General features: G+C 33.3%; 1 protein-coding gene across 1 annotated transcript in view; it reads right to left on the bottom strand.

The window, feature by feature from the left end:
- Positions 1-392: 392 nt before the first annotated feature.
- The window catches only part of LOC106465243 (kinesin-like protein Klp68D), a 63,689-nt gene continuing 51,595 nt past the window's right edge, over positions 393-12,486 (bottom strand). The window contains exons 8-12 of the mRNA XM_022393115.1: positions 9,996-10,365; positions 8,684-8,904; positions 2,702-3,001; positions 2,148-2,323; positions 393-1,305 (exon numbers count right to left, since the gene is read on the bottom strand). Of these exons, the coding sequence (XP_022248823.1) occupies positions 1,177-1,305; positions 2,148-2,323; positions 2,702-3,001; positions 8,684-8,904; positions 9,996-10,365 (1,196 nt within the window). The 3' untranslated portion in view covers positions 393-1,176. The remainder of the gene's footprint in view (positions 1,306-2,147; positions 2,324-2,701; positions 3,002-8,683; positions 8,905-9,995; positions 10,366-12,486) is intronic.

Below are 12,486 nucleotides of genomic sequence, written 5' to 3'. Positions count from 1 at the left end.
TGTGTGACTGTAGTTTTTTTATCCTCACTGAAAAATCTAAAGTTCCCAATATTTAACAGTAGTAGTTATTCTGTGCTTTATTTACCCTGTATACTTTGATCCTCTCGCACTTAGCATTTTCTAAAACAAAGCATAATTTTCACATATTGATACCAACCATTTATCAGTCTGCAAATTTTCTAAATAAAAGTTTCATTCATGGAAATAGCATATAATTAAGTTAAAATGTTGAGGAAATATATTTAATTTCATACTTTAGAATATTAAAAAAAATTTGTGAAGAATGACTTTTATCAATGTTAATTTTTTGCACTTATGATCCAAATCAAAAGAACATATAGAATGTATATACTAATTATATAGACAATAGATTAAACTGCTTCCATATTTCATTGTAGTGGCTGTTATCTTTTATGATGTAAAAAAGACATTACAATATAAATGCTGTAATAATACATTGCCCATACAAATGCTATGACTAATGACAATAACATAATTTCAATAAAAGTGATGTTGGCATTATAAAAACATCACACACTCAGCCCTTTCAACATCATATGCACTTACATTTTGTAAATATTCACTCAAATGGCATGTAACTGAGAAAAGCATTAGTCATGAAGAGTATGGTAGAATAGATATAAAGTGTCAGAATAGAGAAGTTTATTTTTTATACACTTCCTGATGAATTAGTTTGTACGGTTAAAGTAGAAAGAAAAAACATGTCCTAAGATGTATAAAGCAGTTTTGTTGAGTGGTGGATTTGCAGTTGGTTTTCTATTATCAACTAATTAAATTCACTTTCCACCAAAATATATGTGATGATGATAGAAGGAGAACTTAACAGGTTGTTACTATTGATCTGGAGAATGGTGAAGAAGTAACTCTGTCCAATTTTTGTAGACTACACAAACATTTTGAAGTAGATGGTTGAAAGATAAACCATGAATTATGTAGTGAGTTCATGAACCTACTGATGGTTTTATAGCCCCAACATCAGATACTTGGTGCCAAATACATAAGTGTGTTTGATACTCAGAGGGTTAGAATATGTACACAAAACATAATATTAAAATTCACTGAATACAAATGTTAGAAACATTTTGCAGTTATACAAGTATACAGAAAAGAAAAACATTTTTGTACACATGGTGAAGGTAAAAGCAGAGAGCAAGTTTATGGACTTGTAGTCAAAAGGTTTGTTCTCAGAAATCGATGATAAAAATTTGTAGGAAGTCCTTGGACTTTCTTCAGGTCTTTGAGGCTTACCAACAATCCTTGCAACTCTCGCCATGTGATGAGAACCTGTCAAGAAAAATATGTATTGATTTGTTTCTGAAGTCTGCTTATTGGAAAACAATTAAAGTTAAAATTGTACATAACTAATTAGTGAAAAAACAACTGTTTCCCCCCTCCTCCAAGAAGTATCTTAAGGTTCAACTATACTACAAGTGAAACCTGAAGTATACTAAGTACAAATTTAAATTTTAATTCTCTCTCCTATAAAAAACTTCAAAGATTGTTAGATACCACCTAAAACTTAAAACATGCAAGTTCAAAAGCTAAGGGCAGAAATGTACCACAGTTAAGTACTGAAAATGTGTGTGTGTAGTCCACTTTAAACATATAAATGGACAAGAAAAATGAGCAGTATAATGTCAAAGAAAAAACATGTTGGATTGGGTGACATTTAGAGCAACCACTCATTGCCACGCCTTGCTTAAGCCTATTGGTGCAACAGATAATTACTTAAACTGTTCTAAATGTGATATATTATATGAGAATACAAGAATGCTAACAGAAAAAAAAAGATATAATAGTCACAATTTAGTTTTGTTATTATTATTAAGAATGAATAAATAACATTATAAAAAATATTAATATAAAATACATAAAAAATACATCATATTGCCCAACAGAAGTTTTTTATTTTGGTGATATTATTATTCAGCTTGTTCTTCTTCTTGAATCTTCAAAACTTGTAATCATATAAATTTATTCATACACAAAGATTATATATCAACCTTGTATGTTATTCTCCAAAATATTTAAAAATCATTTTACTTCCTGGAACAAGAAAAATGTTACAGAAAATAAAAATGCTTCTTATTCTCTGCACTTTTTCACAGCTCATCAATCTTTCTTACCTGAGCTGTCTTTGGACCCACACATGGCAGACTCTGTAGTTGTTTTAATGATCCTGTATTCAAGAGATCCAAGACTTGAGAGTTGTGTTTCTCCTGCAGATTCTTGTTTGCAGCTATTAGAATATTAGTGGGTTGTTCACTGTTCATATCAGCTCTTTTGGGTTTGGAACTGGAAACTGAAAAGTTCCACAAGTAGCTCTATTATAGTGAAATTAGTAGTACTACACCTATCTTGTAACTGAAAATACAGTCAAGGTGTAAAAATTATGACAATAAAAGAGATCCTAATTTTTCTGATAAAAACAAAATCCCTAACACAGAGCCAGTTTTGAAAATTACATTTTTTTATAACACAATTGATGAGACAAACTGTATTTTAAATCTAAAATTATGATTTCTACATGGTTAAATAATGTTAAAATAATCATTATCACAAATTAATCTGTACTAATATTTTTGGTAGTTATACTTGTCTTGTCCATCAACTGCCTGTATCCATTATTTTTGTAATAACATTACTTAAAAAACAAATAATGAAAATTCTTTTTCCTTACCAACTGAAGTGCTTTTGCGTCTCTGCTTTGGGTTCTTCTTAGGCTGAAAGTCTTCACAAAACCTGGCAGTAGAAACAGAACGACGGGTAGATCGTCTTTTTTCTGGTACTTGCATCGGCAAGTGAAGATTAGGATTGTTTAAGTCTGGTGATCCAGTAAACACACAAAACGACAACAGGGAATTCTCCTTTAAAGTTTCTTTCTGCAGCACAGAATTCAGTTTTGCCAATCTTTTTGGAGCAGGATTCTTAGGTTTGAGAAATGGGGATGATGATTCTTCGATTAGAACATTACTCCTATCTGTTGAAAAAAAGACAATGTCATTAATACCTATACAAATTTTAAAAAAAAGTTAAAACAAGACTTACAGAAGTTAGATGTGGTGTGGATCATAACACAACCTTACCGTTCCAAAATTCAAGGACTTTTACCATAATTTTCAAGGACCCAAATTTACAACATTTGCATACTAATATTAAATTTATACTTTTTTATTTCATTTTTTTCTGTCTTTTAAAAAAAATGCCATGAATCATGTTCAGATAATAAATACGTTTGAGGCATCTACATTAAATTAAAGATATATATTCAGTAAATATTTACTCAGTTCATCACATAGACAAAATCAAACACTTTTCCCACAAAATTGAAATTTTCAAAGCCTTGAAATTACTAAGTCAAATTTCAGTGTTTCCAAGGGCCGGTAAAAACCTCGTATAAAACTCATCATTTAATAATTATGGCTTTTTTTATTATCTGACTTCTAGAAGGAAGTAAACATCTATTGTTTCTGAAATCTTTCAAATTTTTGATGTGTAAAATCTAACCAAGTATGTTTTTTACTGGCTTTTAACACAATTGCAGGTCTTGCTTCTACTGAGACAATTAGACTGTTAAACTAAAACGTGTGCTTTGAATGCTGAGTAACACATGGAAGTGTTCTTTTTAACCCCCTTTAATTCTTATTTTGTACCAATCAAAATTATTCTGTCACTGATTTTTGTTAAAACTCTAAAATTTCATTCATTTTCATAAAGCATGCAAAACTCCACACCATTAGTAACAAATTTTACATTCTGTGTTTGTAGACTGATATAACATCCCACTTTTAATAAGAATGGTATACAAACCTAAAGTCAGACAGACAATATTCTGAGCATACAGAAACATAACTGGTTCTGACATAAACCTAATGTACCTGTTTATTCTACATACGTAAAATCATGAACAAACATTTACCTGAATTATTTTGTTTAATACAATAACTGATTATACTTAACTGTAACTATTAAAAAGAGGTATTCACATTACAAGCTTAATGTAAAAATAGATAATTGAACAATAGTCTAACCTTATGGATGTCTGATACATAAATAACTGAATAATAATTTTTAACCACACACAGATCTGAGACTATGTTATATAAAGGAATAATAGTTTTCAACCATAAAGTTCCAAGGTAAAGCTAGACGATCAAGTAAGTTTTTGTCCATATTGAAGTCTGAGGCACAAAATAACTCTAACCACACATAAAACTGAGGTAAAGCTAGATAATCGAGTAAGTCTTTGTCCATACTCAGGTCCGAGGCATAATATAACTTTAACCGCACAAAAAGATGAGATAATTAAGTAAAACTTCAATCTTATGCAGTTCCAAGGCATAACTAGATAATCAAACAACAGTTTCTACCCTTACATAGGTTTTAAGCATAGATACATAATCAAACAAGTCACTACCCCCATACAAACTAGATCATAAAATAGTAATCCCTACACAAATCTGAAACACTTTTAGATAATTGAATAATACTCTTCTTTACTACACAAGCATAAGATAATCAAATTTAACTTTAATCAGATTAAATGGTATGATGAAGTCAGTTAGTGCACAGTTTCAGAATAAAAAGTACAAATGATTACAAAGAAAGATATATATATGTAAACACAACTACAAAGGTTAATCAAAACCAAATATCATGACCTCCTTAGTCAGAAATAGTACTAGTTCAAAACATGAGCAACAAGAAATTATAGTTAAGATACAACAGTTATTTTGAGACAAAAAATGATCATAATGTAACTTAAAACTTTTAATTATGCTTCAAGTTACACTTAGGGAATAAACATTTTAAACCATAAGATAAGATATTCAATTGTGATTCATATCCTGTTTGTCACAAAACATGTAATGGCATTTTTACACAGGGAATATATGTAGGTTTTTGAATTAACAATACATTAGAAATTTAACTCTGATTTGTATCATGTTTATCACAAAACCTATATTAGCTTTTTTGTGCACAGGGGATCATATACAAAAGTTGTAACAGTTTTCAAATGAGACCTAAAACTTAAAGTGTGATAATAGTTACAAGAAATGTTAACCAATTTTTATTAAGATAAAATTAAAAATAAAATAATGGCAAAAGGTGGTGGGAAGTAAAGAAAATGATAATGTGATGCAATATATAAGAAATAATACCAATACAGAGAAATTAAAGCATGAATAATACTAATAATGTAATGTTAGTTTAACTGTGAATTTAGTTTTGAAAATTTTTTCAGAAACATACGAAGGTCAACATTAAACTGATGCAATTTGGTGTTACAGTATTTAATTGTGCTATCCAGTAAGTTTCTTAAATTTCCCTGCTTCTGTTAGATGTAAGATTTGTCTCTATACCCATCAGTTGAAGAGATCAATAGTTTTGGTAAATGTTCAAGGAAGAAGGTCTGATGATTTGGGAAAGAAAAGATGCTATACAAGGAGTAAGTCCTTGGGCTGAGGCAAGGGACCAGACAAAAGCCAAGTGGACTTTGGTGATGTCAGGATAAGCAACTTCTGATCGAGGAGACAGAGGTAAGGGCAGGGGACTTTGCACAAGTAAAGGCCAAAGTAGAGGGAACCAAGACTGTGCAGGCCAATATGGAGCAGCCAGCAGGACAAGGAGTGGTCTGGATGAGGAATAGAACTTTGGATAGGAGTCGGGTTGAAGGGTAGGCATAGATGTGAAGACCTGTCCAATCCTGAACGTGTCTGCACCCAGAACTGATGGGTGTGGAACAGGAGACCAAAAGGAAGAAAGTTTGATGTTCCAGTGTGTGGCAAAGGCATCGATAAGCAGTGTCCCCAGTTGAAAACACACCCACTGAAAAACCAGTGGATGAAGGGACCACTGCATGGAAAGAACCTGGTTTGGACGATCAGCAACCAGACTTAAAGCTCCAGGAACATGGCAAGCTAACACCACCATGTTGTGATCATGGGCTCAGAAAAGAAGATCCAGAGTCTGAAAACATAGAAATCAGGATTTGGTTCCACACTGCTTGGTGATATAATTGACAACAGTGGAATTGTCGAAGTAGTCCATAACCACTCGCCCTCGCAGGAGTGGAAGGAAAAGGGTCAAAGCCCATCAGACTACCAAAAGCTTGAGGATGTTGATGTGGAGTGTATACTCTTCTGTAGACCTCAGAACCACAAATTTCCCCAATCCAACAAAGATGCATCTGTGGATAGATGTAATTCTGGACGAGGTGGAGGCATGGTCCACCCTGATCACAGATGGAAGGGTAACAGGATGGTCCAAGGTTTCCAGAGAGAGGTTCCACTGATCAAGAAGTGTCCACTGAAATGAACACATATAACCATGACCCATAGGAATGAGAGTTTCCAAGGAAGCCCACATCCCCAAAAGAGATAGAATCTTTCGAGCCATGAGAGAAGGAGAGGTAAGAGCCTTTGTGACTGCCTGTTCCATATTTCTGAGATAAAGAGGAGAAGACTGGGCCCGACTGAGGTGTGAATTGAAGAAAACCCCCAAATGAACTAGATACTAAGTGAGAGTAGGAATAGACTTCTTCAAGTTGATCAGAAAACCCATTTGTGCTGCTTCCTGTAAGAGCAAACATGCGTGATTCACTGACTGCAAATGGGAATAGGTGAGCAGGAGCCACTCGTCCATATAATGATGAGTGCAAAGTCCCAACAAGTGAAGGTAACGAGCAAACAAGCAAACCACTCGACAAAACACATAAGAAGCTGAAGAGAGACTGAACAGTAGTACCCTGAACTGGAATACTTGATCCTTGTAGATGAACCAAAGAAAATGACATGACTCTGGAACAATGGGAATGTGAAGATAGGCATCCATCACGTCGAATTTGGTCACCCAGAGTCTCAGGAAAAACATTCACCAAAGTGAGAGATAAAACTCTATGGTGAAGCAAGGAGGCTCCAGAAAGGAATTCAGTTTGGACTGATCAATAATTGGTCTCCAATTGCCTGTCTTTTTGGAGATCCTAAAGAGAAGGGAATAAAAACCTGAATGAGTGGGAACCACTCACTCGATAGCTTCTTTTGCATAGGAGGTTTTGAATGGCCTTGGCAAGATGACTGAGAGAGGAAGGATCCCGAGAAGGAGGAAAGGAAATTAGGAAAAGAGAATGGGGGAGGAAACTGGAACCAAAGGCAGAAACCTTCTGACAGAACCAAACCTTCTGATCTGTCTTGAAGTGGAGCAATCTGGCCCCCACAGGACAGGGAGCCCCTATTGTGTCATCTATAACACTGGTGTCTGTCCAAACAGGCATGGGTAAAATGAGGATAGGGACAGGAATGCCTTGAGGAAGGTAAAGGATGGAGTGAGGAAAAAGGAAGGTGGGAAACCAGGATAGGCAAATCCTGGGAGGTTATGGGAGGACAATACAAATATGTGACTAGGGAGGATAAGGAGATTTCATAGGGAGGAAAGGAGGAGACATACTCTTCCAGGAAAGCATCCCTCCCTAACAAGTCCCAACATCAAAGTAACCAGGAATTGATGGAAAGGGCAGAGGCCAATAAATGAGCCATGGTGACTCAAAGGAGGGTCTTGAGCTCTTCTGGAAAGACATCAGGAGATTGATGAAAGGCCTCAGACATTAATTGGAGGGAGGAAGTGTAGCATAAAAGTGAGGTCAGGGAAAGGCAAATCCTATAAAATGGTGCCTGATTGAAGTGGCCAGGAGCCCTGCAGAGGAAAGAGAGGATCTAAATGCTAAGAATCTAATAAGGGATTCAAGGCACGATGATAAGTCAAGGCATGTTGATCCAACATACATGTGGGGGCAGGGCATGCATATACCCAACTGTAGTTAGAAAATCTCTGAGAAAGAAAACTAATGTTGGAGAAAAAGGAAAAACATAACTGATTGACAAGTTGTAAGAAGGGAGTGGGTAAAGAAATGTCCTGAACAGTAGTAGATTGTGACAGTTTTATTCCTCATGATGGTACATCTCCTGAGAAACATGGTCTGGTGGGCAAGGAGAAGAAATCGCTGGCAGAATGTATAACTCTAAATGCCTACAAACCAAGGCTTGAACTTCCTCAGCATATAAAATTGATCCCATGTCGTGGGAAGTCATGCCATTTGTGTTGTCGTCTATGAAAGGAATATTTGTCTGCCACATTAAATCTCAAATTCACATTAAAGACAAAGAATTCGGAAACTAGAATTTACTTTAATGCAAATTGTAGAAACAATTGGAAACAAATGTGAAAATTACAACTTTTGAGATTAAATTTCGACTGAAAGGTAACATAGCACAATCAAAAACTGTAGTTATACTCTGAAAAATTAAACATAGGTCTAAACTTTGTCATACCGATCGAGAATGTGGGGATTGGGCGGGAATAGCAGAGGGAGCTAGTTGCGCTGTTATAGGTGGTGCAATACTATTGGTGGAAAGTAGTCACATGACATTTACATGTTCAGAAATGGAGGGGGATAAAGACTGACAGTTCTGATTACTAAAAATTTTTTGCAATGCTTAGCGGGCAGACAATGATCAAAATAAGAGATAAGTCTGTTTTCAGAATATTAAAATATTGCTAAATTGATAGATAATTTTAGAACTCCAAGAAAATACCTTAATAAACAAATATAATTAGACTTCCATCTATTTCCCCTCACAAAAATAATTGCTAAAAACAAAAATACCTTTGAATGGAGAAGGAAAAAATCGAGCTTCCTCAGCTTCTTTATGGATTCTGAGCACTGCTGTTTCTTGAGACAGATTCAATGGTTTTAAACACCTTTTCTCCATGACCTTAGGCACTTTTGTTCTCTCACCAAGTTTCTTTATTAAACGTGCTTCTAGTTCCTCAAGTTTCTCACTCACGCTCTCTTCGACAACATTGTACAGTTTTCTCGCAAAGGGACTAGGAATATATACATATAAAAAAAAACTTTAGTATAGGCTCGCTATCTGTTTTTCTTTTCAGAATAATATATTTCTTATGTATCCTACTTACAAGATCTGAAGCAATTTATTTCATAAATTCATTACATCATTTAGCCACAGGTGATATTTGTACTGTTTTTCATCAAACATGAAGATGCATATAATTAATAAATATTTTTCACTTTGTTGTGCTTAAACTCCAATAAGAAACTGTTATCAGTATTTTTTCAATTACTTCAGACAGTCAGCTCTTGAAATTACCAAAAACCAACACATTTTAGAGTAATCAAAACATTCAATGCAAATCATCTTCTTCTTTCAAACACTTAAAAGCATTTCATGCATATTTTACTAACAACAAATGCCTTATATTAATAGTGTTCCAACTATTATTGCATTTTTTGTAACCCAGCTGGCCAGAAGAGCTCTGGATTAACTGGCACACATTGTCAATAGTGGATATTACAAGTATAATGAGGTTAGAATATTATTATTATACACTCTTCTAATTCTTGAAAATTCTCAAAAGGTCTAGAAAAAGAATGTAATGTTTAAAAATAAAATAGGCTTAATAATATAATAATAATTATTCTCATGCCTTGTCAACTTGTAAGATGTGTTCACAACATAACAGATAACTTGTTATTATTAAGTACAATAGTACTTAATAGTAGGGATCAACAAATAATTAATGTGCTGAAAACCACCCTATTGAATTCATAAGTGAAAATCCAACCATTCAAAGTATTGGTTATGATATATTATGTGCATATATACTAGCAATATGCTAAAAAGGTCTCTAACATTACCAGTATAACAATTCAAAAATTTGTACAATTGTAACTTTTTAGTCTATTACCTACCTACCTGATCACATCAGCAAGGCTAGCCCCTAGATGGCTTGGACTATCATTACAAGATTTCTCCATCACGCACGTACTTTTCAACCCAATAGATGGCACTACATATCGATAAATAGACACGCGACAGTTTCTAAAGGTAAAGTATATATTTTATACATGTATAACATAAAAAGTAAACAAACAAGAGTATTAAAACATTTAATACCTAAACCGATCTGGATTCTGTGTGATATTCAACTGAGGTGCAATGCAACTGCAGCTGAGAACTGGTGAAACTGGTGCTGTGTGCACCAAGCTCTCTTCTGGATAGGTGCCATCATGTACGTTTTCAGAAACAGCCTCCAAAGTCAGAGGAATGGTGGAAGGAGGCGAGGGAATCGTGTGAAATGACATTTTCTGTTCTTGGCGAGAAGACTTTGGTTGATAAGGTGTCCCAATGGTAGAGTTAAGACATGGTTGCTTCAAAGGAGTTGGAACACACATAGGAGTATTAACAGAATTGTTAAAACCTGGCCCTCGTCTCCAGATGGCAGGGGTTGGAGGAATCATCTCTAGTTTTCTCTTTAATGGGTTATCTAGAAAAAAGTAAAGAAAAATCTCTAATAACTTGTATGTAAGTGATGGATTAATTTCTACATGAATTTAATTTTATAAACATCTGAGAAGGTAATTTATATCTACCAAGTTAAGACAAATAAAACTATATTAAAATTAAATAACAGGTTGAACAATCGCGATTACTCAACCTATTATTTAATTTTGATATTTTCGTTGCCTATGCAGTTTAAATTACATTTGTATTTTTATAACACATAAAACTATAAACAACAAAAAGAATTACAGCATAGCAATGGTAAAACACAATAGATTATAGGATATTTTTGGCTTCGTATTTGGGTACTTATAAATCACACACATTTCAGCCAATTCTAGTTCAAAATAAAATACTATCCATGCTCCCCAGAATTATTATAATTTACTGCAAATGTAAAACAAGCTTAATTACTTATATGGTATTCTATTTTCACATATTGTTTCACTGGAAATTGAGTGTTTCTTTAAATCTTTCCATGTTCTTCTAGTAGTAATAAAGCAAGTGATGAATCATCATTGTGAAGTTACTTGAGTCACAAAAAAAAACAACTTTAACCCAATGACCACCGGCTACTAACTTTCTGAGCAGCTAATGCAAGTCTTGCTATATTTCATTCCAACAATAAAATTAGTGTATGAAACTGTTTGAAACTTCATAAGAGTTTCATAAATGCATGTAGTTTAACTTAAGAAACATAAAGCCTGTTACTTTGATAAATTTAATTATTTTGCATTATGATCTTTAATATCTTTCTGGAACAAATATAAATATTGTAATCATTTCTTATAAATACCATTTCCTAATGTAATTTTCCTTTGAACTTATTACTTTTTATGTTTTAGTACATTACTTTGAAATCCCCCAAAATTTTTATCATCCATAAAATACAAATTTTATCTATTTTTAATTTTTTAATAATCACGTACTCTTCTTATGGTTTCAAGTAATATACAGACCCGAAAATAATATTTGTAAATAAACCTAAACAACAAATGAGTATTTTTATTTTTAACTAGGATTTCATGTTTATATATGTACATAAAAAACATTTTAATTTTGTTTCATAAATGTATTTTTATTTTACGTTTATGTTTCATTGCAGCCATACTTTTGTTTATTGTGCTGAATAAATCATGAGGTTAGCAGCGTGAACTTTGTACATTTGCCGTAAACTATCATGCCCGTTGGTGGTCACTCTCATTCAGTCCAGCGCAGGCGCATTTCAACATTACTGTAGATATGATAGTAAGAAGGCTTTTTGGTACTTGAATATCATTTCTTTGAACTTTCGAACAAGTTTATTTCAACATATGTCCGTGTATGTTGTTTCACTATACAAACAAAACTAATTGCCACTATTAGCGAATGTATGTAATAGTTTACAGTACAGGTGGTTTGAATAACACTGCCTGAGCCTGACCCCTTGTTACTTGATACATCCTGTTAGAAAAGATTACTAAACAATACAGACACCATAAATTACAAAGAAAATTACTTTACAGCACTTAAAAGATTAGTCCTGGTCACATTCCTCTCATTATAGGCAAAATTTATGTTGGAAATCAAAACATAAGCTCTTCAGTGTATTGAGACCCTAACTGTGAGAATGTCATAGCTTCTCTGTATTATTGAGACGATTGTATTTAGTCTGTTTCACAACCAACATATGGGTTTTATTGTTGCCACTAGTACACTGAGTTTTAAACCATTTGCAAAATATCAGAATAAACTTTATATATATCAGTTAAGACTGTTTTAATTCTAAAGCAATAACAACAGAAGTATGGGTCTTACTACAAAGTAAAGATTGTAAGAGGAAAAATTTAAAATTCTTATGTGGTACTGGTACTAGTAGTATTACGTATAAATCACACAAGTTTATCATTCTTAATACTGAATCATAATTTTATTATTATGAACTAAATATAAAATTATGCTAAATTATTTAACTTAAAACTACCAATTTAATATGCAAAATAATATAAAAAATCCCAAACTCTTACAGTTCAAAGTGCTAAGCATGTAAAGACCTTGCACTCACCACTCAATAACTCTTAACCCTAACAATCGTGGATCAACTTTTCCATAAAAATATATCTAT

The sequence above is a fragment of the Limulus polyphemus genome, unplaced genomic scaffold (assembly GCF_000517525.1).
Source record: "Limulus polyphemus unplaced genomic scaffold, Limulus_polyphemus-2.1.2 Scaffold1882, whole genome shotgun sequence".
Lineage (NCBI taxonomy): Eukaryota > Metazoa > Arthropoda > Merostomata > Xiphosura > Limulidae > Limulus > Limulus polyphemus.
This window is presented reverse-complemented; position numbering and strand designations above follow the sequence as displayed.